The sequence below is a fragment of the Phyllostomus discolor genome, chromosome 5 (genome assembly GCF_004126475.2).
Source record: "Phyllostomus discolor isolate MPI-MPIP mPhyDis1 chromosome 5, mPhyDis1.pri.v3, whole genome shotgun sequence".
NCBI classification, from domain to species: Eukaryota; Metazoa; Chordata; class Mammalia; order Chiroptera; family Phyllostomidae; genus Phyllostomus; species Phyllostomus discolor.
The window spans coordinates 58243036-58270723 of NC_040907.2; the positions used below are offsets into that span (position 1 = coordinate 58243036).

General features: G+C 38.0%; 1 protein-coding gene across 2 annotated transcripts in view; it reads left to right on the forward strand.

Annotated features, from left to right (window-relative positions):
- Window positions 1-27688, forward strand: part of GIPC2 (GIPC PDZ domain containing family member 2) — an 83454-nt gene that overhangs the window by 19824 nt on the left and 35942 nt on the right. For both annotated transcript variants that reach the window (XM_036026337.1, XM_028513461.2), the window contains exons 2-3: window positions 9250-9435; window positions 18070-18250. In XM_036026337.1, coding sequence (XP_035882230.1) covers window positions 9250-9435; window positions 18070-18250 — 367 coding nt within the window. The remainder of the gene's footprint in view (window positions 1-9249; window positions 9436-18069; window positions 18251-27688) is intronic.

The following is a 27688-nucleotide window of genomic DNA, read 5'->3' on the forward strand; positions in this document are numbered from 1 at the left end:
GAAGAGTACAAAGGATGATTCACCTTTTATTTGAGACTTGCCCATAGCTGCTGACCCACAGCTAATTTAGAAGTGAATCATTTATAGAAATTTCTACACAGTTCGAGGCAGGGCTTTGTATTATATCCTCTGAAGGTCTAAATAGAGCATTCGGTATCAGGTTTCTAAATCTCTGCCTTGTAGCCAATTTTATATCTTTTCTAAACTGTGAAACTTGTTTCTAGAGGACTGCAGCAGTTGACAAGGTTAAGGCAAAGGCATTGTAACATAAAATATTGTGTATTTTTAAAAACAAATCTTTGAAATTTATTGTGTATCATACTGGGAAAATAATAGGCATGAGGTTTTAAATGTCTGTTTATAATACAAAGACATTAAGGTAATTAGTTTTGAAATGATTTAACTGGAAGAAATAATTTAAAAATTACTTATTTACAGGAAGTCAAATTAAATATTATCAATATTTCTATATTTATTAATCACCTAATACATTAAACTTTTGAAGTCCAATTAGGAATAACTCCTTTTTGTAAGCTGTTCTCACCTCTTTCAGGAAGTGGTGGAATGTGAAAAACTCACGGTGTATTTGGCTCCATGTGGATGAAAAACTGTGTAGTCTCTGCCTTCTGGGAGTTTTACATTCAAAGCTGAATTTATATTTACATCGTAGGTACAGCATTATGGGTTAGAAAGAGCCCAAAAGTCTGAATTCCAGTTTTTACTCTTTTATTCACTAGCCATGTGACTTAGACAATCAGCTAATGGGTCTGCGTTAATTTTTGTCCTGTGTGCTCAGGGCACAGAGTAATGCCTGCCCTTATGACCTGACTCATTAGAATTAGTTGAGCTCATGCTTTAGGAAGTAATCAGTAATTTGGATGACTGCATGCAGATATTTGGAGGCGGAGAGGCAACACTGCAAGGAACAGAGCTTGGGGATGAACAATCAGAGCTGGAGTTACACTTGTGCCACATACTATGTAATCACAAGCCATTTTACCTCTCTAAGTCTTTATTTGCAAATCTTTCAAAAAATGGGTATAATAAAAATGGGTATTTACACAGGATTGTTGTAAAGATGAAATTGGGTAATATGTGAAAGTACCTTTTACACGTAAGTAATCACTTAATGTTCGTTTGACCTTAATTTTGATTTTTTTTTTCATTCTTCTAGAACTCTGTCTCCCCAGTTCCTTCACTTCCACAGTGCTTTGCTGGAAGTGGGAGCCAGTATCCAAACTGTGCAGCTAATAGGGATGAGTGGGTATCCCAGTCTGTGACTGTCACTGAAGAGTTGTTTGAATTCTAGAAGTTTCTTGACACAACACATTTACCAAATATTTTGGGGGAATCATTTAGGAGAAGACACCCAGAACTCTGGGGAAGAGCTTTGAGTAGAACAAGTCTGTCACTGTGGCTTGGCTAAAATTACTTCCTTGTGTTCAAGCATTCAGGGTAAATGGGTAATCTTTCCTGTCATAATTATTTTGTTTTTAGTTTCAGGTTATTTATAATTCCTGATATTTTAAGGGTAATTAACTAGATAGGGGTAAGAAAATCTTTTTTATCTTTTTGAGAAAGTCTTTGAGATTTAGATAATAAGAACAGACCAGATGAAATGTTAGTCATTAATGAAGGAAACATAATCCCAGTGGTTTTCTTGTGTATAAAAATATGGTGTTAACTTCTGATGACAGTATGGCTTAGTTCATTACTAGGTTTATTATTATGTACTTCCTTTTCTTTATTTTTTATAATGACATTGGCTGATATTTTTTATAATGCTTATTTTAGAAAACATGTAAAATTTAGCAAGATTCTTGGGGTAGATTGAGATATAGAAAAGTAGTTGTTAAAATATTTAGTAACACTGCTGTTTTAGATGGCCACAAGATGTAACTGTTCCAGTTGCTTGCTTATATTTACAATCATATCCACACATAAGGTAATGCAAGCAATGCAAGCTACACACACCCATAAGTTCTTCCAGAGATCTTTGGAACATGTGGGATCTTGGGCTAACTCAGTTCCTGTTTAAGGAAAGCATTAAACAAAAGAAAATTGAAAATTGACTTCCTGGAGTTTTAAAAATGAATTTTAATGTGTTTTTTGAGACATTTGTAGCCTGTCTGTGGGCCAGAATAACTTTTGAAGCACTAATGAGAAATGATTTATTTAACTCTATCCACAAGCCACATTTGTGGAATATATAATAGTGCCATTGGAGAAAAAGCAATATTAATTTATGTTAATGGCCCCGACACAGTAGTTTAGACTTTATCATCCTAGCCATATTGAGTTTCAAGGGTGAGTAATCATGACCATGTGAAAAGAACTAGATAGTAGCAATGGATCTGTAAAGGCATGGTAAGATTACTGTCTCTGAGTTATCTTTCCACAACAAAGAAAGTTGAAGGATAATGTAATTTATGGGAGAAAATGAAAGTCATCATGGTTCTGATATAAAAAAGGAGCAAAATCTTATATCTTTAGGAGAAGTAATGTAATTTTAAGAAGCTGTTAAGCATAGGTATATTGTTCAAGAAACATCTGTATTCCAGGAATAGTAATAATAGCCTTTATATAGAGCTTTTTAGTTTAAAAAGCACTTTCACATATAGTGTCTCATTGTCTGTAACTCTGTGGGTAGGCCAAATTTCACTGATGCACATGAGCACCAAGGAGGTCGAAAGACTTGACTAAGCTCACTGTGAGTACAGAACTGGAGTTAGAACTCTTACCTCTTAATCCATTGTTTTTTCTCTTGTATATAATTTTTTCTTTTTTAAAAACAAACATTACAAGGGTGACATAGCTCCTCTTTAGAGAACTATTTATTTTCCTGATATTGGAAATATTGGTACTTTTTTGGTGCCTAAAATTTTTGATAGAGGGGATAGGATATGAAATTAAAATAAGGATGTGTAATATCACAATGCATTAAAGGAAACACAATTCACCATGTACCTCAAATAATTTTTAAGTAGGTAGAAAGTACTTTTAAATCATGAAGAATTATGAAGATCCAAAGGATAATAATTCTATCAGTCATGAATCTTTTAGTGGAAAACAACAGAAAATTCAACCCAGAATGGGCTTGTGAAATTATTGGCTCATGTAGCTAAACATTCTGGGATAGGACTATGTAACAGACAGGATGTTTTTAGCTGCAGGTAGCACAAAACTTTTTTCTCAAAGTGGCTAAAACAAGATCAATCATTATTTTATGTAAGGTGGAGTGGGCTCAAGAGTTGGTTAATAGAGCAACTCATCAATGTCAACAACCTAGGTTTATTCCATCTGTTTGCTTTGTCTTTCTTGGTATCAGTCTCTTGCTCAGTTGGTTAGTAAGATGGTGCTGGAAGTTCCTAGACCATATACAGATAAGGCAACATCCAGAGGAAGATGTCTTTTACTGTGTGTGGTTTTTTTTTTTTTTTTTTTTTTTAGTAAAAAATATTTCCATGAGCTTCCTGGATGTCTTCATCCTGTGGTGTGTTGGCCAGGACTGGGCCACATGCCTATTCCTACATCCCCACTTAGATAGTTTAAATCTTATGTCTAAGCAGGGGGTGTGAATCATTTTCCTCTAGAACACATAGGAGGTATTGATATCGGATATCTGAAGGTTATGATAGGAGGGAAAGGGGTAGACAATTCCCAGTGTCCACTACTGACTGATTTTCCATAACACACTGTATCTGGGGGCTCTGCTCTGTTCCGTGTGTCAGCCTTATCCCCACTTCCACTCTCCTAATGTTGCAGTGGTGGCTGCAGTCATTTTAGACTCCATATGACATGGAGGTATGGAGGGGAGAGGGGGAATGGGCAGAGGAGAGGGGAGAGAGTGAGAGAGAGAAGAGAGGAGACAGAGAGACCTTTATAGTAGTTTATATGGAACAGAGAAGATTCTCCATAAACCCCAACAAATTCTTGGATATTGTTGGCCTAAATTGGATTATGAATTAGTCATTAACTATTTAAACCTAATCATGATTCATTCCCCATGGAACTGAGGATGGGGTCATTCTCACCCAAGCTACCATATGTCTTAAAATGGGGAAGGAAAAGTTTCCAAAGGAAAATCATGGGGGAGGGGAGTGGACACTGCAGATACTGCTGTCCAGCTCGAAAACAGTGCTAGGCCCTTCGCCATGTGGCCCCAAAGGGCAGTCACTTTCTCCTCCCATCAATCCATTTGTCATGTACAGAAGGCACACAATAAGATGAAGAAGACAGTAAGATAAATCTTTACCTACTAAAGTATACAAAGGAGCATGTGGTAAGTCCCCAAAAGATGTATGAAGTTTAATAGGTATATAGAAGATGACAAAGTAATATTAGCCTATGGTGATAATAACAGAAAATTAGTGTTTTAACTAGACTTTATTGGATGGGGAAAGTTTTTTGGACACAAACAGACTGGGGTTGGAAGTTGTATTTAAGCTATGGAATTTTTGGCCAAGGGAATGACATGGATATATGGAGACAGAAAAAAATACACAGTATAAAACTGATAAAGACAGAAATTCTAGAACTGAACTGCCCAGTGTAGGAGCTGCTACCCAAATATGGATAAACGAGTCTAGTTCAAATGGCGGGCGGGTAGGGTGTAAGGGTAAATACATACCAGATCTTAAAAACTTAATAAAAATGTAAACTGTCTCAATTTCCATATTTATTATATGTTGAAATGATATTTTAGATATATAGTATTATATAATTGAGGAAATTAAATTAGATGAACTTAACCTATTTCTTTACTTTTGTTAGTGTGATTATTAGAACATTGAAAAGTATGTGCCTTGCGTTATGTTTCTGTTGGGCAGCGCTGCTTTAAAAAATTGAACAGCCATGCTGTTATTGAACAGCAGGTGGGGTCCCGCTGCCTGCTGCCACCCTCTAGGCGGAATTCCAGAGGCAAAGTTTGGTGGTAAAGGAAAGGAGTCTTTATTGAAAAGCTTCATGATTTTGGAATAACAGCTTTCAACTCGCATCAGTCGCTTAAGCCTATCAATTAAGGTTAACCTCTTTAACACCTGAGTTCTCCTGTCATTCCCCCTGTTAATTTTTAATTATCTTATTTCTACAGGGTTAGTTTGCAAACTAAAACAAGATAAGATACAAAAGCTACACAACTTTAGAATAGCAGGCTTTTGCCTCAGAACCTGATTCCTCTAGAACACCCAGAGAAGAATAACCCTGCCACCCTCTGCCAGGCTAGCCCGATCCTAGGCTGCACCCAGAGTTCCTTCCCATCCGAAATACACTTGGGTGGCTGCAGCAGATCATCCAGCTATCTTTGAGGAAGAAGAGAGAGAGAGCCAGTGAGCCAGAGAACCCAAGAGCCTTCTTATATTTCAAATTTTCTCTAGCCCATAATTTCTTATGCTCTGGAGGCATTCAGCTTCTCAGCCCATCCCGTCCTAGGCTGTTTACCATTGCCCTGGGCAACTTCCTCCAACAGACCCTTCCTATTCCAACCCAGTGATGTCATCAGATCTCTGTATCAACGAGTACTCTATCTTATGAAAATTGGCAATGAGGTTAGTAAAGCACCAATGTAGATACCCCAGAAAATGTTAAGGGTTACATTTTACAATGAAAAACATAAGAACATTTTTATGTAATGAATGGGTCTTTTTCCCTGTATACCTTGTCTTGAGTTTACTTTCTTTTGCTTTAGTTTGTTCACCAGAGAATATTAAAAGCAATGCTAAGTACTACGTCTTACTGCCTTTTATCTTGTATACTTATTCTCTGGTGGCAAATACATATTTTTAAAGATTTTATTTATTTACTTTTAGAGAGGGAAGGGAGGGAGAAAGAGAGAGAGAGAGAAACATCAATGTGCAGTTTGCTGGGGGTCATGGCCTGCAACCCAGGCATGTACCCTGACTGGGAATTGAACCTGCGACACTTTGGTTTGCAGCCCACGCTCAATCCACTGAGCTACGTCAGCCAGGGCCGGCAAATATTTTTTTTAAGGAACATTGATAATGTGACTGCCTCACTGTTTCTTTTCTTGTTTTTTAAATATACATATTTTAATATTAAACATTAATGATCAGTGTTAATTGTGTAAAATCATACTTTTCTTATCTATAACATGAAGATAATAAAACCTAGTATACATGTATGCTGCATTAAATGAGATAAGTGAATGTGTATTTACAATGCCATCCTGATATAAACTGAGCAGGGCACTCTTAGCCATTTCAGGAGAGAGAAAGATGACTAAAATCTCCTATCTCTCAGGGTAAGAGTGACGAATATGTGTTACACCAACTGGACTTCGAGGCAAGGGGACTCAGACACTTGAATGGGGAACTAGATTTAAATAATGTGAGAAAAGTGAAAAGAGTGATTGATTCTACCTGGGCAGTCATATTTGAACAGTGTGTCGATGGACAAGGGCATAGGAGTAGATCAGGCAGACAGGCATTTTAGATTTTGGATTGAAGGAGATGTATAAATGAAGGTAGGAAAGCTCACAATGCGTATCTGAGTTTCCTTTGGTTTATCATGTTCATGGATTTTGATATATTACAACTGGCTCATGTTGCCTCACGCTAGCTACCTCACTGGAGCATCTGCCAGACAGGCAGCTCTTGCACATAGGGACTGGTCACATTCATCTTTGTGCATCTACAGTGCAGCCCAGAATGGCAAAAGGCAGGTGTCCAATAGGTAATTGGGGAGTAGATGAATTAGCACCAACTTTGCAACACTCAGAAAGAGGTGTATAACTTATTTTTCAGTTCAAAATACAGTGCAGAAGATGTGTTTGAATTTCTAGACCTTTATCACATACTTACAGATATATTTGTTTTGCCGATAATTGTGTGTTGAGGTTGTGTGAGTGTTAGGTTTTCATTTTTCTGTGAAGAGTTGATCAGAAGCCATGGAGTTTTCTTTACTTGCTACTGCAGCGGGCTGGCTGTTACGCCACCTCCCAGGGTCCATTACATTCCTGAAGGTATTCAACACAACTTCCTGTGGAGCTCCATTCCCCGAAGAATTGAGCTGGCTCCACTCTTTCTGCCAGAAAACAAGAAGCCTTGCCTGCCAACTTCTGGCTACCTGGAATGTAACATTATTTTGCAGAAGAGGAAGCACAATGGAAAAGGGGTGTATCTACAGGAAGTCTAATTGCTCTGCAGTGAAGCATGTGAAAAATGGGGAGAAGGGAAGTGGCTTAATAACTAGAATTCCACTTTGTGTGGAATTTCCTTTTTGGTTTTGCCTCCTGCTCTGTTATATCATCAGTATGTTTTAATGTTTTGTTTCTTGTCTACCTAGTAAATTGTTTTTGTATTAGTAGTGTTTTGGATCCACTATGAATATCATTAACAATCACTATAAGAAAAACGGGAAGAAAACTATGTTTATTTCTTTATTCATTTCTTATGATTTTGAGAAAGGAAGTTGGGAAAAGCTGTTTTCTATGCATACTCCCTCCACACTCTACCCATTATCAATGATCTTTGTTAGTGGACTAATTAAAACACTGATTTTATCATTAAAATAAGAGATAGCCATTCTTGGATTAAATTACTTTTTCTGTGAATAACACAATTTTTACACTAGAGAATATTTGCAAAAACTTACTAACAACAAAGTCAAATACATTATGTCCTTCCTGAGAACACAAAGGGTTACATTTAAAGGCCAAGCGGTTAGCACAGCTCCCAGATGTGGATGAAAAGGGGAAAGGGTGGGGGCAGTAGTTTTTCCTGCCAGGCATTTATTGTTTGCACCCTTGCAGGCCTCTTCCTAGACCTCATCACTAGCTTCTTTCACATACCCATGGGGTTTGGTCAGGACTACACTGACCATGCTGGGCTTCTAATTGTATAGCAGGGAGAGTGGTTTCAATTCAGATATATTTTGATGTGGCTTAAAAAGCCATTGGATAAGTAGTAATTATACCATTTATGAGATTCACAAGGCTTCTGAGATTCACGGGTATATCAAGGCCCAGGAATTGGGAATATTGTGAAACTTGGGAATACAGGGGGAGAGTTGGAGCAAGGGTCAGGGAAGGAGGAAGAACTAGTATTATTTGTGGCAAACATTATGTAATGAAAAAGTTAAAAAAATTTCATTTAGTTATTTTGGTATAAAACAGCTCTATTAAAATGACTTTCTTTGGTTTGGTACATGGAAGGTAATAAATGTTTGTTGAACTGAATTTCTAAACCAATGCCATATTTTCAACCTTCCTTTTCCTCTTCTATAATTTTGTATTTGGGCCCACAAATTGCCCAAATTGTGCTTGACAGACTTGAGAGTAGCACTGCAGAATTTAATAAAATGAGTCATATTTTTGAAGGAGAATGAGGTCAAATAAAGACTTGGTATCCATAGAAAGTCCCTTTAAAATCTCTGTACAACTTTCTTGCATCCAGTTTTTTATTCTGTCCCAGCCTCGTGTGAGTTTGACAAGTTGCATTAAGCTCTCCAGACCTTAGTTCCCCTTTTTTAGAATTAAGGGATTGGAGTCGTTAGTCTTTAAGGCCCACTTTAGACAAGTTTAGACATTTTCATTTTAGCATTTCATTCAAGATTTAAATTACTTTTCTCAGGCAGTATAATGCAAGATGAATAACATTTTCCTCATTAAATTTTTTAACCTGTTTTCAAAAAATAGTCTTGCCTGGATTTTCATTGCGGTATACATAGCATGACCTTATCTCTGGGAACACAACCTTTGATTTCAGCATTGTAAGTGGGAGGTAACAGAGCTCTTGACTGACAGGTACTGGCTTAGTGACCTTAGGGAAATTATTTACTCTCATTAAGACTCCATTTCCTCATCTGTTATGTGGAGGTGATAATGTATTTATAAAATTATTGTGAAGATTAAATAAGATAATGGATGTAAATTGCTTAGCACACAGCCTGGCTCATGGGAAACAATATGTATTACCTAATGTTGTTGATGCAACCTTTTTTAAAATTACAGTTTATATTTAATGTTATTTTTGTATTAGTTTCAGGTGTACAGCATAGTGGCTGGATGATCACATGCCCTACAAAGCATTCCCCCTGATATTTCCAGCACCTACCTGGCACCTTCCCTAGTCACCATAACACTATTGACTACATTTCCTGTGTTGTACTTTATTGATGAACTTCTTATATCATAAATTAAGGAATATGTCACTCAAATATTTATTAAGTCAACTAATGACTAGAATGTTTTCCTTATGGAAACTGACCTAAAATATTTTTTTCTCCTTGCAGATCTTATATTGCACTTTAAACACACCGAAAGTTGACATGGAAAAACTCTTAGGATCACAAATAGGTCTTGAAGATTTTATATTTGCCCATGTAAAAGGGATCACAAAAGAAGTGAGTGTGTATAAATCTGAGGATGCACTTGGTCTCACCATTACAGATAATGGTGCTGGCTATTCATTTATTAAGGTAAGTCTTAAAAAATAACTGCATGACCTAACTGAGGGTAACATTTAAGAAAAATCTACCTGGTCAAGGAAAGTTGGAAATGGTCTTCAGAGTGAGAGTCAGCTCAGGAGGGATGGATAGATTGGTGATGTTTCATTTAAAAATGTTTTAAAGATCTCATTTCTGGTTTACCCTTTTCTTGAAATTCTGTTCAGTTTCAACTTCCTCTAGAACTTAGAACTTACTGAAAACCCGGCCCCAGTGACTATTCTTTATCCATCTGAGCTCTTGCAGGTCGGTAAGTCATTAATATCCGATGACTTCCCTGCTGATTTCCTGATTTAGGACATTTTCATAAGAACTGAGGGATGGTAAAAAGAAAAGTAGATTCAGCTCTTAAAACTAACAGTTCTACTATTGTGGTAAGTAGTTGTAAGAACACTGACTTAACATGTACGAGGTAGTTCTACTTGGTTGGTACTATGATTTTTATTTTATGTACTTTTTTGTTGAGGTGCAACAAATTTTTAATGAACAGCTTAATGAATGTTTATATATTTGCACCCAAAGTAAGGAAAATTTCATATCTGCCACCCAAAAACCTTCCTTGTGCCCCTTCCCAGCCATTGTTCTTCCTCACAAAGGTCGCCACTCTTCTGACCTCTATCATCATAGTTTTGCTTGCTTTTGAACTTCATTAGGGAGAATCATACATTATGTACTATACTGTTTCTGGCTTCTTTTGTTCAACATAAGGTCTGAGATTCCTCCATGGGTAGGCACTGTTATCAGCCTCTACTGATGTAGAAAGCAGGATCAGGAGGTTTGAGTAACTTGCTCAGAATTGTGCAGTGGGACAGATTCGGGATTTGAATCTAAGAGATCTGACTCCAGAGTTGGTTGTCCTACTACTGAGCTAAGAATAAGTGATGAACTTCATACAACAGAGCATATTTTCATGCCTTTATTTTGTCTGAATCCTTGCTTTGCTGAAGCATTGTCATCATTAAAAAAAAAAAAAACAACAGCAGCAAAAAAAAACAGTCTCAGGGGAGTCATCTGCTTAACTGTAAATAGTACCTTATTTAACTTCCCATTGGATAGAATGGGTATTTTTAGCTCTGCAAAAGATATGACTGTGCTGAAGGTTGACTGGGTGACCAAATGGAAAATCCGTGAGTTGGAAAGACATGTGGGACTATCTGAGGGAAGCTCAGGACATGAGGCACACGCAGCCATGCCTTCTTTCTAATGTCAGCAGGGAAGGGCTTGGAAGTTTTGCCAACATGCATGGATTTTCCAGATCTCAGCCTCTGATGTTCAGAGCTCGTGTTTCTATTTTTTTATGCCTTGTCAAACATGTGCCTGCCTCAGAGAACTAGTCACTAGCTGTGTGGAGACAGAGAGCATAGCGGCAAGGAGACGTGGTACATAAACCAAGCTGCCAACATATAGTTCAGCTTTGAAGAGAAATGAATATTATACTGTGTACATGGTTGATAGGATTTTTTAAAAATTGAAGGGGAGATAATTTCAAACTTACTGAAAGAATGTAATAATAACATAAAGAACTTCCATAAAACCCTTTATTCAGATCTCTAGTTTCTACCATATGCTGCATTTGCTTTCTTCTCTCTCACACACATGTTGTGGGTACATCTACACACATAGACATATATATATATAATTATATATATAATTTTCTCTGAACCATTTGAAAAAGTGGACTGCCTGTATCAATCATCTCTTTACCCCTCAATACTTTAAAACGTAGTTACTTAGAACAAAGATGTTCGTTTATATACATTTATAGTACAACTATGAAATTCAGAAAATCTATCTGTGATATAATGCTTTTAAACTAGTCTAATATGTCCAATTACAGTTTTATCAGTTGTCCTAATAATTTCATCTATGGTATTTCCCCCCTGCTATAGGTCCAATATAGGATCATTTAGTTGTTGTGTCTCCTTAGTTGTCTTTATTCTAGAAAAGTTTCTCATCCTTTTACAGAATATTCCCTCAATTTGGGCTTTTCTGATTTTCCCTAATGTTGAAAAACAGATTGCTCATTCTTGGCAGGAAAAGTCAATAAGCGATGCGGTGTCCTTCTCATTGCAATACATCAGAAGATGCATTACGTTGGTTTGTCTCATTTATGATGTTAATTTTTGTCACTTGTCTAAGGTAGTGTCTGCCAGTCAATTCACTGCAGAGTTATATTTTCCTTTGCAACAATCTGTGGGGAGATGCTTTGAGATTATGAAAATGTCATGTTCTCTTACTTGTACCCCACAGATTTTGCATCTACTGGTAAGTCTTGCTTGAGTCAATTTTTATTATAATGATTGCAAAATGGCAATTTTTTCTAATTCCATCATTCCTTATGTATTTCCTTTAAAACATTCTATTGAAAGAAGCACTCCACTTATTTATTTGCTTATCTATTATCAACAAGGACACGTGATTTCTTATTTTATTCAGTGGGTAATAGGCCATCACCATTGTTTATTTTGGGGCTGAGATTTTCCAAGAGCAGCCTGCAGGAGTCCCTTTCAGCTGGCTCCTCTATCCTTTTGCCACGGCTCTGTCATTTTAGTCAACAGTTCCTTCCTTTTGGCACAAGATGTTCTAGACTCATCTTACATCTTCTTTTCCCCAGGTCTGGAATCAACCACTTCTTCTGGGAGCTCTTTTGTTGTTGTTGTTGTTGTTGTTGTTGTTATTGTTTTGTGAGGACTGATTTCAAAATTGAGAGGTGGATACTAGTTGTACTCATTCACTGCTACTGGAGTGTTGTTGTTTCTGGTTTTTTCAGGGTAGGGTCAGAAACCATGCATTTTAGAAATTAAAAGTTTTTTTATTATGCTTCCAATTATATTCCTGCACCACAGGGTTCTTGTTGGCTTCCCCATAATTTACTTTTCAAAATCATTGAAGTTTTTACTCATTTGCTTAGCCCTACAATATACACAAAATAGTTTTAGAATTACCATATCTATACTATGCAAAAGAAATCTATTAAGAAGATTTCAAATTTGTGTGTATTTGTTGTCTTTAGACTAAATGTATGTATATGTTGTAAGTATTCTATTCAAAGGTTACTTGGAATATATTTTCTCCTGCTTCTTCTCCCCATGATTGTTACTTATTTAAAATAATGTTGAATCTCATTGCTTTTCTGAATTGAGTTCGAGTTATTCCTCATTCTTATTGACTTACTTTTTCTGAATATGTAAAATATTATCATGATTCAAAAATTAAAACTATATTAAAAGATATATTTAGAGATGTGCTTCTTTTTCCCTATCCCTTGTATCCCATTGCTCATTTCCTCCACTCCTTAGAAGTAATCAATTTCATTTATCACTGATTTGCCATTCCAGAGTTTCTTTTTGCCAAGATAAGGAGAAAAAAAAAGGGACTTTCCAAGAATTTAGCATGGTCCCTGCGCAAGGATGATATGCAGTCTTCCCTTCTCTGTGCAGGGCCAGTTTTAGTGTATGTGCTGCTGAAGTGAGTACTTGATATGCTTTTAACTGTGGCTGAAAGTCAGGGTAGGTTGAAGTAGGAGTAGAGCCTGTGCTAGGGCTTCAGATGAGAGGGTTCAGAGAGGAGAGAGGATGCCATGATTAGGAAGGCAGTGTAGTGTGATGCATAGGAACATGCCTTTAGAATCAGACGGGCCTGTTTTCAGTCTAGGTTCAACCACTTATTAACTTGCTGTATAACCTTGGGCCAGTCATTAAACCTCTCTGTACCTTCTCTCAAATGGGAATATTAGCACCTTCTTTATAGGACTATTTGGGTAAAAGTGATGACATGAGAAATGTTTCACAGCACCCAAAATACATAGCTGACACTTTAATGATAGCAATAATGACAAATGATCACATAATTATGAGATGAGATCAATGCAGAGAAATGTATTTCATAGTACTGCATGGTCCTCGCAGATGAAACTCTTCAGGTGAAAAGACAACAGACTTAAACATTTGTGATTTTAGTATTCAAGTCTCAGCGTTTCCCAGGAAAAAGTGTGTGAATCAATTAGAAATTGAGTTTATTTGAATAACAATTTCCTTATACATTTTAAGACTGGAGTTGGCAAACATTTTCTATAAAGGGCCAGATGGTAAACAGTTCAGGCTTCATCATAATCTCTGGTGCAACTGCAGTCTCTATTGCACCTACTGGGCTGTGCTATTGCAGCAAAGCAACGGCTATATGCAACACTAAAACAATGTGTGTGGCAGGTCCAAATAAGTAAAACCTTTTTTATGGGTGCTCTGATTTGCATTAGTATAATTTTCACATGTCACAATTATTCTTTTATTCTCCTAGCCATTTAAAAAGGTAAAAATCATTTATAGTTCATGAGCTGTATCAAAAAAGTAGCTATGTGAGCCATCGTTTGCTGACTTCTAGTTTAAGAGAAGACTTATATTTTGATTCACAACAGAAATAAGGACTTATACCATGTAGTTAAGAAATTAGACTAAATTGACTTAAAAACTAAGTTTATTTTGAATTAAGTGATTTATAAAAAACCACAAAACTGTCATTCTCAGAATATCTTCTTATAGAAATCTATGATTTGGGGTACTTTTACTTTAGTAGAACTAAGTTAATTACATTTAGCATGATATTTATTCTGAGGAATATGGTACTCATATATTTCATTTCTTTTCTCTTTTAAAGATTTTATTTATTTATCTTTAGAGAGAAGGGCCGGGAGGGAGAAAGAGAGGGAGGGAAACATCAGTGTGTGGTTGCCTCTCAAACATCCCCTACTGGGGACCTGGCTCACAACCCAGGAATGTGGCCTGACTGCGAGTTGAACCAAGACCCTTTGGTTCACAGGCTGGCACTCAATCCATTGAGCCACACCAGCCAGGGCAGTACTCACCTATTTCTAACTTTTTGGTTACTTAATTATCCAGAACTAATAATCAGCAAGGTTGGAAATGTCCAGTTCAAAGGGGCAGAGGACTCTAGGATGGAAGCTAAGATCTGTGAGAAGAGGCATGTAAAGCCTGAACAGAAGTGGTGATCTGGGAAAATAGACATTTGAGATCTGGAAGCCGTGATAGAGACAAACAACAGCTTTAGTAGAAGTAAGCAAAAGTGAAGCGGAAAGGTGGGGGTTGTCAAAAAAGAGATTCCAGAGTTCAAAGATGATAGGTCATTTTCTTTCCCAGTTTTATTGAGCTATAATTGACATACAACATTATGTAAGTTTAAGGTGTAGAGTGTATTGATTTGATATACTTATATATTGTAAAATGATTACCAAAGCGATAGGTCATTTTGGACAGCTATAACCCAAAACTCTTCTTATGAGGTCATCTCATCTGACTTTTCTTTCTTTTTCTCTTGTCTTTTTTAAAAAAATTTTTTAACTAGTCATTTGATCTTGGGTTAGTTAGATCTATCTGAAGCTGAGTGTTTTGTGGAAAGAGCATACATTTTACAATTATACCACCTCCATTTGAAGACCAATTCTGCTGTTTATTAGCTGTGTTATTTTGGTTAAGCCATGTGTCATTGTGCTTTGATTTTCTCATTCACTAATGGAACATTAAATACTCTCCCCCTAGGCTAGTTGTGAGGACTGAATGAAATAATTACTTACACTTGGTGTGTGAACATTAGTTTGTTATTATGAATGTGGTTTGAGGTCAGTGTTGGGAGGGTCAGCTGCACAGATCTCAGAGCTTCTGACCATCTCCGTGGTGCACGCAGCTTGAAGAACTTTGAATCTAATGCTAAGACTTTGGGGAGGGTGAGATGCCACCTTGGAGTTCTGCTGGTATCTGTGATGAGAAGGCAGAGTTCTGTGCATATATGGGATGAAATAAGCGAAGATACCGTAATCAGGGTCTGAAATGGTTGGGGACTTCTGAGTTTAATAATGTTGTCAATGTTTATCTTCCAAAAAATATTTAATGCCTTCTTTGCTTTTTTCTTTTTAAATCCCCACCTGAGGGTATTTCCATTGATTTGGGGAGGTGGGGGAGAAAAAGAGAGAGAAGATAAACATTGGTGTGAGAGAGAAACATGGATCAGTTGCCTCCCTTATGCCCCGAACAGGAATTGAACTCGCAGCCTAGGTATGTGTCCTGACTGGAAAAAGAACCCACAACCTTTCAGTGTTTTGGACAATGTTCCAACCAACTGAGCCATCTGGCTGGGGTTCTTCTTTGCCGTTTTTGGCATTAATCTCCAAAGTCAGATGAGAGAAAGTTCTAAGTGTTGTAGAGAAAGATATTAAGTGACTCAGTAAATACAAGTATAGAAATAATGCCTCTTTTTTGCCTTCCTAGTCCTTTGTGCCTGAGTAGCACTTTTAGCGACATTATTAATTTCTATCAAGTTATTATATGATTATCAAAGTATATTAGATTTCAGACATTTGTCTCAACTTGTGCATTCATTTACTTAGGAAGCTAAGGTTTAGGTAACCTACAAGATGTAAAATCCATGTCTCCCACTTTGGCTCTGTATCTGGTTTACCTTGTAGTGCTCTTCTCCAAGTTATTATGTTGATTTTCCTGTCTTTTCATCCCAGATCCTTATCTGCTGCCCCTGATGATTACATACACTTTGACTTTTCTCTTGCCCACCTGGATTCTCATCTTGCTGCCTGCTGACTTCTGGTAACTGCCTTTCCTCCCTCTGCCTGGCCCTATTCTAGTGCCTTTTATGGCTACTCACAGGCCCAGGTGAATCTAGATTTTTTTGTGACTCTGCTTTTTAATTTACTGGTAAGATTTATGCATGTCTTTAAAGTCTTTCATTTAATTAGTTTTATATAATGTTTATTTTCAATAAAACTATAACAATGTCTTAAATGAAAAATAATATGTGAAACTGAAATTTGTATGGTGTAGTTGATTGAAGCAAAATATATTCAGGCTATATCGAGTCATAGAATAAAAATTGAGAAGAAAGTTAGAGTTACAAATTTTCACATTCTTGAATGATTTAAGAATGGTTAGGTGACAGAATATTACAGATTGTTTTTCTTTGTTTCTTTGGACTCTAATGCTGTGTTTGATCTTGCTTATGTTTCTATGAGTCGTGCATTGTGGTTACTGTTGTTTGTTTTGTAGCTTATAAGGCTGATATGGACTTATATTATAACAATGCCAGCTTGATTATGAACTTTCTGGTTTCTTTGCTTTATAATCCACTATTTGTAATGATAAATGGTAACCTCTGTTCGAATGAGCATTCTTGTGTCATTGGCATAAAGCATATCAGTAGTTACCACTTCAGTGGACATAGCAGTGTTCTTAACATTTTGGGGTGAGAAAAACCTATTGTGAGTCTTGGAATATTAGCAATAAAATAAAAAAATTAAAAAATGCTCAACCTTCCTAGGTTAGTTTTCTACCAGATCTACAAGATTTTATTTTCTTTTTGCAATATTATGAAGATGCTGGGGTACATGAAGTCAGTTTTTCTTTTAGCTCTTGGACTCAATGATCCATCAGGGTGGTGATTCAGATAGCATTCTTCCTCCTGGCAAGAGTGGGGAATACACGTACTTGTGTCACATAATAGCAGCAGCCCCTGATATTTCCATCCTATCATCCCCCTGGAGAATTTGTGACACCCAAGGCAGGACATGGCCTTCATTTTGCTCCATTTCATACCTCAGTGCAGGAACTTGTGCATCCTTTTCAGGGTTGTTACTTGCAGTTTTCTGGAGTTCCTGTTCCTAAAATCCCTCCAGAAATTCTTAGTGCTGTCTTAGGGAGTCCTAGGCTGCATTTTGGGACTGCAACAGAGATGTATTGTATACAACTCAGATAGATTTAAAAAAAATCAACTTGAAATTTCTCCTTAGATGAAAGTTCTTTTCACCTAAAAGATATAAATGTGAAATGATAGTATAAAATCATTCTTATTGGCTCCCCAAATGGTACACACACTTGTCTTTTATTAGGTATCAATTTTCTTAGCTAAGTTTTACTAAGACTTGAGTCACTGCATTTGTAACTAAGGTTTAAAAAAGGTAGCCAGTAGAAAAAGCTCAAGCTCTATTCTTATGTAATGGGCTTCATGCTGAAATGATCTGATAATCATTTATGGAGGGACTTTTCTCTGCAGGTATTTGTGCTAGATACAGGGCTTACAATGGTAAATAAGATCATCTCCTCCCCCAAGGATAATACAGTTCAGTAATGGAGCCTGAGAGGTACATGAACAATTGCACTGTGGTAATGTTGAACTTGGCAAATGACTTGATCCTCAATTTTTCTGATCTGTGACATGAGACACTCATTAAGGTTGTTAAAATCAAATGAGATAGCAAATGTAAAGTGCTTAGCTTAGAGCTCAAGCATAGGTGGCAAGAAATATAGAAGCACGGTACCTTGCCTAATCCTGGTTGTGTGGTCTGGGGGCAATGTCTGGAAAAACTTCTCAGAGGAGGCAGTGACTCATGGAGCTGAATTCTGGATGATAAGGAAGAAGAATGGTTGGAGGTAAGATAGTTGTCTTTTGCTGCTTGGTATTCCATCTCAATGTGAGTGCTAAACTGCTTTGTTAATATGTTAATGTATTGTATATAATACTTCAAGAACATGAAAAGTAATGTTATGCAGTTCTATTTTATATTAAGTGTTATCCTTAATTTTCTTCTAGAGAATTAAAGATGGCAGCATAATTGACTCAGCTAAAACTATCTGTGTGGGAGATCACATTGAATGTATCAATGGAGAAAATATTGCTGGCTGGCGTCATTTTGAGGTTGCTAAGAAGTTAAAGGAATTAAAAAAAGAGGAATTCTTTACCTTGAAGTTAATAGAACCTAAGAAGGCATTTGGTAAGTTGTTTTTATGTGTGTGTGTGAGATGTTCCTTTCCCCTTACTTATTTCCTTCTTTCCTTCCTCCCTCCCTCCCTCCCTCCCTCCCTCCCTCCCTCCCTCCCTCTTTAAAAGTCATTTTATTATCATTGTTTATATCATTGTTATATTTTTCAGGGCTCTCTCTGTGCTGATGTTTTTCACATTTTTTATTAATTTTTTTTCAATTCTAGTTTACATTTAATGTTATTTTGTATTAGTTTCAGATATACAGCATAGTGCTTAGACAGCCATATACTGTACACAGTGTTCTCTCTGGTATCTCCAGTTTCCCTGGCTTATCTCTCTAAGGGAGCTGAATACTTCAGGGTGGTGAGTACTGCGGTGTGGTGACATGTGCCACTGGTATATCAGTTAACAACATAGGAAATAATAGGCAGAATAATAGACAGTACTACTTATAAGGAAAACAAACGTTGAAGGGAAAAAATTGCCTAGAAGGATATTCTCTCAAAAAGGCATTTGGACTTCTGAAGTCTTTGAATCGTTTGTGATTGTTTCAAGCTAAGAACATCACACCATATTGTGTTCATCTTCCTGAGCAGTAAGATTTTTGTTAAGCTCTCTAAACTATACCAATAGTAATTCATGGTTCTCAATAGCAAAATCTTTAGTCACACACAGAATTGGTATTTAAAGTAGCTATCTAGTCTATTTTAAAGACTTCCTTCAATACTTTTCTTCCATTGGCATTTTGAATTGGCGGGGTGGGACAGTATGGAATTACTTTAATGTGACATCTGTATTGCTTGGTTTTAGCCATGGCAGCTGTGTTCTGACTCTTGTTCAAACCCCCAGGGCCATCTCATCTCCAGGAAAATGTGCCAGCTTCTCTCACAACCCAGCACTATTTTAATAAGCCAGATGATACCCTAGTGTTCATCAGTGTTAAAATATCTTCAGAATCCTACTGGGCCTGCCCTTACTCATCCACGACCCCACCCACTTTATGTTCTTTCCTTTGCTCATAGAACACAAATAGTCCTTGTAGTTTGTCTCTAATGGCTATTTTCTCAGGGCAGTTAGTGACAGTGATGGGAAAATGTAGTGGGTATGGGGAATTACATTTCTACTTTCTTTAGCAAGTAAGTGGCAGGTCCTAGCCATCTGGAACTGGAATTTTTTTCCTGCTTCCAAGTGATTTTGTACCATTTAATAGAAATACTCTGTATATTACATTACTTATGGGAGAGTGAATTCCAAGAAGATATAAGAAAAGAATGCTTTATGCCAGTACTGCTCCTGAAGGCACCACTCTAGAAACCACTGCTGTGGATATGGTGGTGGGACCCAGTGCAGTGCGGCATCTGAGCTCACTTCTAACCAAGGAAGGTGGGCCGGCACTTAGATTTCTGACCAGTAGCTCCTTTTGAAGTGGCTTTGCTTGGTAACAAACTTCCCAGGTATCATAGCATATAAATTGATAGCATATATCCTTGACCGGTGGTGTCACTCAGTTGGTTTGGCCTCATTCTGCAAAGTGAATGGTTGCTGGTTCAATTCCTGGCCAGGGCACATGCCTAGATTGCAAGTTCGGTCCCCAGCTTGTACAAGAAGCAACCAGTTGAGGTTTCTCTCGCACATCAGTGTTCTGTCCTCTTTCTCCCACCCTTCCCCTCACTCTAAAAATAAACAAATTAAATCTTTTTTTTTTTTAGATTTTTTTAAAATTTATTTTTAGAGAGGGAAGGGAGAGAGAGAGAGAGAAGAGAGAAGAGAGAAACATCAATGTGCGGTTGCTGGGAGCCATGGCCTGCAACCTAGGCATGTGCTCTGACTGGGAATCGAACCTGTGATGCCTGGTTCGCAGCCTGCGCTCAATCCACTGAGCTACATCAGCCAGGGCAACAAATTAAATCTTTAAAAAATTGATAGCATGTAGGCAGTTTGAGAGAGATATTCTTATTTGATTTAGATTCTTTGTAAATCAAAGTCATTCTCATTGTATAGCCCAAGGAAATCTCTACCATTCAATCTTGTTTTCTAGAGTTAGTCTTTTCCTATTTTTCTCTGTTGCCTCATAAGAATTCCATGAAGAGATTTGAGAAGGACACTGGGTACAGTTTTCCTAATGAGGGTCTATTTATTTCAGCATTCCAAATTCTCATGGTGCAGTGGGTTAAAATACCTAGAGTTTGGTTTTGGGGGAATGAGAGGTTTTTATTTTCCAAGGTTTCTATGGCAGCTTAACACAACTTAAGTCTACTGGTCTACATGCATTTTCCACTCTGTGGGTTGGCCCTTGTCTCTGGGCCCCAGCCTGGGGACTTTTCTCTTAGAAGTAGGCCAGGCTGCCCTGCTCATTCTTCAGCCCTTAATTTTGCAGATTGTCTTTTTGTCTCTGAAATAAAGGCAACACCAATTTGTTCCTCATCCCCTGGCTTCATACCAGCACTTGGCTCTTTGCCAAGGAGGAAGTGTACATCAGGGGGTACCTGGGTGACCAGGCTTCCCCCAGTTCCCTCAGTCCCAGTCTTCTCTTTTCCTATGTTTTCTTCCTTTCTGTGTTTTTCTAGCATTATCCTTGATTCAGTGATTCAAATTTCACAGTTTCTTTTTATGATTGTCTGATTCTCTGGCATCTTGGATTTCTACCAGGAGAAAGGGCCACTCTAGGTGAGGTAGAATTTTTTCTTCTCTGATTCAGATAGACTATCTTGGCTGAAGCTAAGTATTTCTGGGATTTTACCAAAAGCTGTCAGAAATGGCCACATACCAGTATTTTTTTCCCTTTTTTTAATCCTTATCCAAGGACAGGTTATTGATTTTAGAGAGCAAGGTGAAGGGAGAGAGCAAGAGAGGGAGAGAAACATTGATGTGAAAGAGAAACATTGATTGGTTGCCTGTTGTATGAGCCCTGACTGCGGACTGAACCCACAATCTAGGCATGTGCCCTGACTGGGAATCAAACTTGTGACCCTTCAGTCTATGGGAAAATGTTCCAACCACCTGAACCATACTGGCCAGGGTGCCAGTAATTTTTTTTATTAGTTTTCCTAAGTCTTTAGGAAAGCTGATAAGAAAATGCAGAGTCATATGGATTGTGTGTGTGTCCCAAAATACAGGAGGGAGTAGTATAGTTAATTTCTTTGTAATGATGTAACATGGATAATGAGCACAACTTCTCAGGCATGAATGGGGTCCACCCGCTCCCATTTCTATATTTTGGTCTGCCACTAGCCACATCCTACTTCTAGGGCCATTATATGTGTCAAGGTTTTCTGAGAGCTATGGAGAAAGCACCTTCTAATTTAGGGACATGGAATTTTTTTTTTTTGTCTTATCAGGTAGATCTCAGAAACAAAGGCTGTTGATCCAGCCTCGGGAAGCTCAAGAACCAAGGTTGTTTCAGGTACACGTGAACCAGGAACCCTTCGTGGTACTGGCTTAATGGACTCCTTCCAATTATTTTCTGCCTTCGTGTTACTTTGCTCAGGATTCAAATTCCTAGGATAGAGGGATTAGTTCATATGCCCATCTTGATAGCTGGGAAGGTAAGATACATGATTGATAGACCCACCAAAATCACACAGAACAGTGAAGGGGAAGTTTCCTTTTGGGTAGGAAAAAGGCAGATGCCCACATTGGCATTCTCCTAAGCTGGTGCCTTGTACTTTACACAGAGCAGTGTTGGTTTTCTCTTGACTTTGACTCTAGCCATGAAGGATACACTCAGTCTGGGAGTATAAGAATAAATCTGGAGGGATGAGGGTATTGTCAGTTGGCTTTGGGTGACCGGACTTAAGGACTTTTCTGCTAGGTGTTGGATACTGTAAACACAGTTGTCTGACTTTAGGCTATCTATAGACTATGACAGACCAAAGCTCTTCTTAGGGGAAGAGTAAAACCATGTTCTTCTTTGTGCTGGCTACCGGATTTGGAAAGGGACTTGCTCCACAGATATGGACTGTGCCTCTGGGAAGGTCTTTCATTTATGTATCCCACAGATAATTTGAGGATCTGCTGTATTTCACATACTCTGCTAGTCATAATAGGTGCTGAGAAAAAAGACTAAGTTACAGTTCCTGTATTTTGAGGGGCTCACAAGAGACTGTTAAGTACTGAATTATGTCCCTCTAAAATTCATATGTGGAAGACCTAATTTCCAGTACCTTAGAATGTGACTGTATTTGGTGATAGAGTCTTTAAAGAGGTATTAAGTTAAAAATAGGTCATTAGGGTGGGTCCTGATCCAATATGACTGATGTACTTATAATAAGGGGAAATTTGGAGCTGGAGACATAGAAAGAAAAAGCCATGTGAACATAAAGACAGTCAACTGCAAGCCAAGGAGAGAGGCCTCAGAAGAAAGCAACTCTGGTAACAGCTTGATCTTGAACTTCTAGCCTCCAGAACTATAAGAAAATAAGTTGAAGCTAGGAGTTGTTTTGTTATAGAAGCCCTTGGAAAGTAACAAGGCCAGTAAGCAAACAAAACAAACAAACAAATAAACAAACAAATGGTACAAATTCTTTGACTATGGCAGTAGATCCTGTGCTCCCTAACAGTCTGGAGGGTACAGGTTTGGTATCTTAGTGGTCCTTTGGCCTTGGGAAGATGGCAAGAACATACTGATATATTTTCATTCAACAGATGTTTGAGTAATTAGTATATGCTTATCATAGGGTGCTAGTTGTTGGTATAAGAGTCACTGTTTATTGGAGAAACTGCTACATGCCATCACCATACTATATGCTTGGTATATCCATGAATAAGATCCAGTTCTTACCTTTAGGATGTTCATGTCTAGTGGAAAGAGACGGATGTGAAAAGAAATAAAGTCAATGAAGGCTGTTAGGGGTAGTAAAACATACTAGAGGTATAAAAGTGGGAGACATCAAGTCTTCCTTAGAAGTTTAGGGAACATTTCCTGGAAAAGAGATTTGAGATGAATCTTAAAAGAGCAGGGAAGTTTGTCCTAGGGAAAAGGAACCAACTAAGCTAATGTGTAAGGTATGGAGTGATGCTGAATGTCTGGGAATATGATGATGTATGTCAGTGTGATTGGGATACAGGTTATAGGTGGTGGTGTGTGGCAAGAAATGAAGCTCAAGTGTTAATAGAGACCAAATTATCAAAGGCCTTATTATGAAGATAAAGAGTAGACAATGAAAGACTAATGAAGGGGTTTAGGTAGGGGAGTGACATGATGAGACTTGATTTTAGAAGGATATTTTGGAGACTTGTCAGTGGAGGGGTAGCTTATAAGTAGCTAGGAAATCTGTAAAGATGCAGTTGTGTTAGTTGAGGACACAGTAGATGAAATGCTGAATTAAGGCATGGAGATAAGAAATAGTTCAGAGGAGTAGACAGTGGTGTGCTGGTGCCATTTGTGCTCATCTCTTCCCAACTCTGCGTGCAGTGACATCTCGTTGGTTGCCTGAAATTGGCTGTGGTGGGGCGTTTACATCACAGAAACAGGCAAGTGCTGTTAAGTTGGGGCTTTTTAGCCTAGAGAGCTGATTGTTAAACAGAGCTAATTACCTGCACACCACTGAATAATAAGAAGGTAGAATTGGTAACCCATTGGATGTAGAGGTAAAAGAAAAGAAATCACAAACCACGGCACACAGATTTGTTAGGGATTGAGTGTGGTGCTATTCTTTGAAATAAGGAATATTGAAAAAAAAGATTTGGGTGAGGTGATAGGGAAGAGGTTCAGTACAATTTTGGGACAATTCATTTGAAAACGTGTAAGAGATAGATGGGTCTTGAGAACTGGGGCCTAGATAGTGGGCTTCAAGGGGACAGTCATATACCACTTAACAACAGGGATACATTTTGAGAAGTGTATCATTAGGCAATTTTGCAGTCATGCAAACATCAGAGTGCACTTGTGAGTGCATCAGAGTGCAAACCTAGATGGTATAGTTTACTGCACACCTAAGCTATATGTTATAGCCTATTGCTCTATAGGGGAGGAAAAATAATTTTTCCTCTACCCTTTTGAATTGTTGGCTGAGACATCCTATAATAAAAGATTCACAGGACAAAAAACAAGCAGAAGTTTAATAATGTGCATACCTCCTGTATACAGAGACCCAAGAAAAACTGAGTAACTCATCATAGTGACCAAAGCCACCACCATAAATACCATCTTCAGCTGAAGACAAAAGAAGATGTTGGGGCCGGGAGCAGGGAGAGGGGTGGTGGTTATGGGAGGTTACCAGGAAAAGTGCAGCAAACAAAGGTAAGGTGGTTGTGCAAATTTAAGTCCTGAATTGTAAGTTTCTAGACACATGGTCATCCCCCTCTTGTGGTACAGCTTGAAAGATACTCTTACAAATGGAGATTTTTCTTATAAATGTAAATATCTTCTGCAAAGAGTGACTTCTGCTTGGTTTTCAGAGCTTCTTCCATGTCTGCTGTTTCTTAAAATTAACCAGCCTAAAATGATCCTTATGCCAAATGGATATATTTTGGGGTGGCCACTTCTGTTCCCCTATAGCTCCCAGGCTACAAACCTGCACAGCATGTTACGGTACTGAATACTGTAAGCAGCTGTAATGTAACTGTGAAAAGACCCTCACCCAGTTCCGAAAGCCAAATTTGTGAGACAGGCGCTGGGGAGAAGGAGGTGGTTTATTAGAGATGCTGGAAATTCAAGATAGGGTACTTTTCCCCTCAAAAACCCAGTTTAATAATCTCAATGCAGGCAGAGGCTTTTATCAGGATGGAGAGGGAAAGCAGAACAAAGAGACTGGGGAGAGGAATGTGAAGTGCCCCCTCTCCTAAGAAGGGAGAGCATGAGAGAGGGAGAGTGCTGAAGGAGTGTGCACTGGCCGCTTCTTGAGCTTCCACCCCTCATTAGGCTGCTATCTCTCTTCAAACAGGAACTTGTAGATTTACTGTGGACAGCTGTGGATCTCAGGGCTGGGCCAAGCAGCCCTTTCTCCCTGCCCCCACCCCTAAACAGACTTCTCTAAGCCATAAAAGAAAGCTAGATAAGAAATGAACACACAAAGTTTTATTTACCTACTCTAAGAAAACAGAGGGTTGGCTACAGCTTGGAGAGAAAGTGGGATACACACCCTTTATTGTTTAATGGCAATGTTAAGTCACGTTTATAGTAACACAATGGCAAGTATTTGTGTAGTTGTGCTGCAACAATATCACTAGGGACAGGAACTTTTCAGCTCCATTGTAATCTAAGGGATCACTGTCATATATGTGGTCCATTGTTGACCAAAAGGTTAAGTGGCACATGACTGTAATTTGAAGCCATGGAAATGGATCCAATTACTCATAATAATAACTGAAAATGATGAAAAACAGAGCTGTGGAGAACCTCTGCATTCATGGCATAGAAAGAAAAGCCAGCGCAGCAAGGAACGGCAGACGTGGAGGAAGACAGCCGTGTAGGCGGCCTTTACCCAAGCACTCAACAAGTCACCTGTCCCGAGAGCAGATGCTCCACTGCAGCTGTCCCAAGTTGGCTGTGGGGCTCTGAGGGGGGAGCAAAGGCCTTTATGAAACATACTCTTAAATCTCCTGGGCTGGTTTAAAATCACTGTTTTTCGACCAGTGGTTTTTAACCAGTGTGTTTAGAAGACAAAGTAGAACAGAATTGATGCTTTCACAGTGCTTTGTGCCTAGTAAGGATGGGTATTATTTCTATTACACTGTTTCTGTGTATATGCATGTGTGTGCTTCACTTTTATTTGTACATGTGTGTATAAACATGTATATTTACATATATGTATGTATTTATGGGTCATGATATAATCTATAGATTTCTCACTCTGTGTCATAGGAAAAAACATAGGAGAGCCACTGTTTAAATGACTCCCTTGTTGAAAATCTGCAGTTTAATCAGAAATCTCTCCCATACCTAGTATGGTCTCTCTTGGTCCGCTGCTTTCTGATACAAATTTTCCTTCTTCTAGCCATGAGTTGATGGAAACCTTCCTGATCCTTATCAAGTATCGGCTGGAATGTCTCTAGCAGTATTCTCTCTTTTCTTCTTCTTTTTTTTTTTTGGCCATGGCACACTTCCTTTTCTCTTTTGCCAATGAAAAGGGACATGTCTCCACAATAGCGCAACCCTGCAGAGTTTGCCCTGTAAACCTACATTTTCCCAAGGCTATGAAAGCTCACTCTTCCATTTAACTGGCTTAAGGACCATACTAGTTCAACTGGTTTGTTTTCCTATGATGCCTTTAATTGCAGAAAAATAATTATTTACTGTATGCTGCTTTGCTTTAGTTTTACTTAGAGGAATCCCTGTGGTTTATCCTGAAGAAGATTTTTAAATTTGTAATTGTTGCCTTTTATGGCAAGAAGTGGAAGGGGGCCTGAAATGTTTCTGCAAAGGGCTTTGAAAATGAGAAACGGAGCTGAAAGAAAGTTTAACCCTTAAAGCATTGGTAGTCTTTGTTTTGGGGTTAGATTTTGTAATAGACCTCTGGACTATGTCTTCTTTTAGAGGCTTTATTTCTGTGCCATGTGCCCATCAGAATAGGATGTTCAGTATGTGAATTATGTCTGAGTCCTTTGAGTCATTCACAGCTGGAAAACTCGGCCCCCGTCTTCGTGATTCAGCTTAACTGATGTACTCATTTTTAAAGACTAAATATATTTGATTTTAAAGAGAATCTTTGGCTTTTAAGTTATAACAACTTTTTCAATATTTCAGACATTTAAAAGTATTTTGTATTATTCATGTTATTACAAACAACACATGCTTTTGGTACTTTTTCATATGTACTGAATTCCACCAAATATCCTGGGGGAATATGAAAAAAGTTACAAAAGAGACAACAAAAGTATAGGTCATTAAGTGCTTAGACTCTGCCAAGTACAGCTGTGTGATAAGGTGACATTGAATGAATTACTTAGCCTTTCTGTGCTTTGCTTTCCTCATACATAAAACTGAAGAAGATGATGATATCAACCACTTCAGGTTGTTGTGAGTTTTAAATTATTAAGCATCTGAAAAAAAATCATAGGATAGTTCTCGATGTATAGTGAGTCTTCAGTGCAAGTCAGATGATATTCCTACTGTTGTTATGAAGGTGTAACCTTTTCTTTAAGGAGTAGTTTTAGAAACAAGATGAATCTACATGAGGAAAAACAATATGGTGAGTTGCTGATTAGCAAGTATTTGTAGATCCTGGAAAGACAGATGGTAATACCGCCATTCCATATCGAATAGTGAAATATATCATTATATCATTGTCATAGCTGCAGTTCACTAAGTACTTGTTAAGCAGGAAATCATTTAATCCTTACAGCCATTCTGAAAAGATAAGCAATTTGTTCAAAGTTTTGGAGCTAGCTACCGAGAGACAGAGGCAGGCTTCTAACAACACAGTAAGTCTCTGCAGCCAGCTCTCTGGCAGCTGGTATGTTATCAACATGTTTGTTGTTCTCAAGGAGCTTACAATTTACTTAAAGA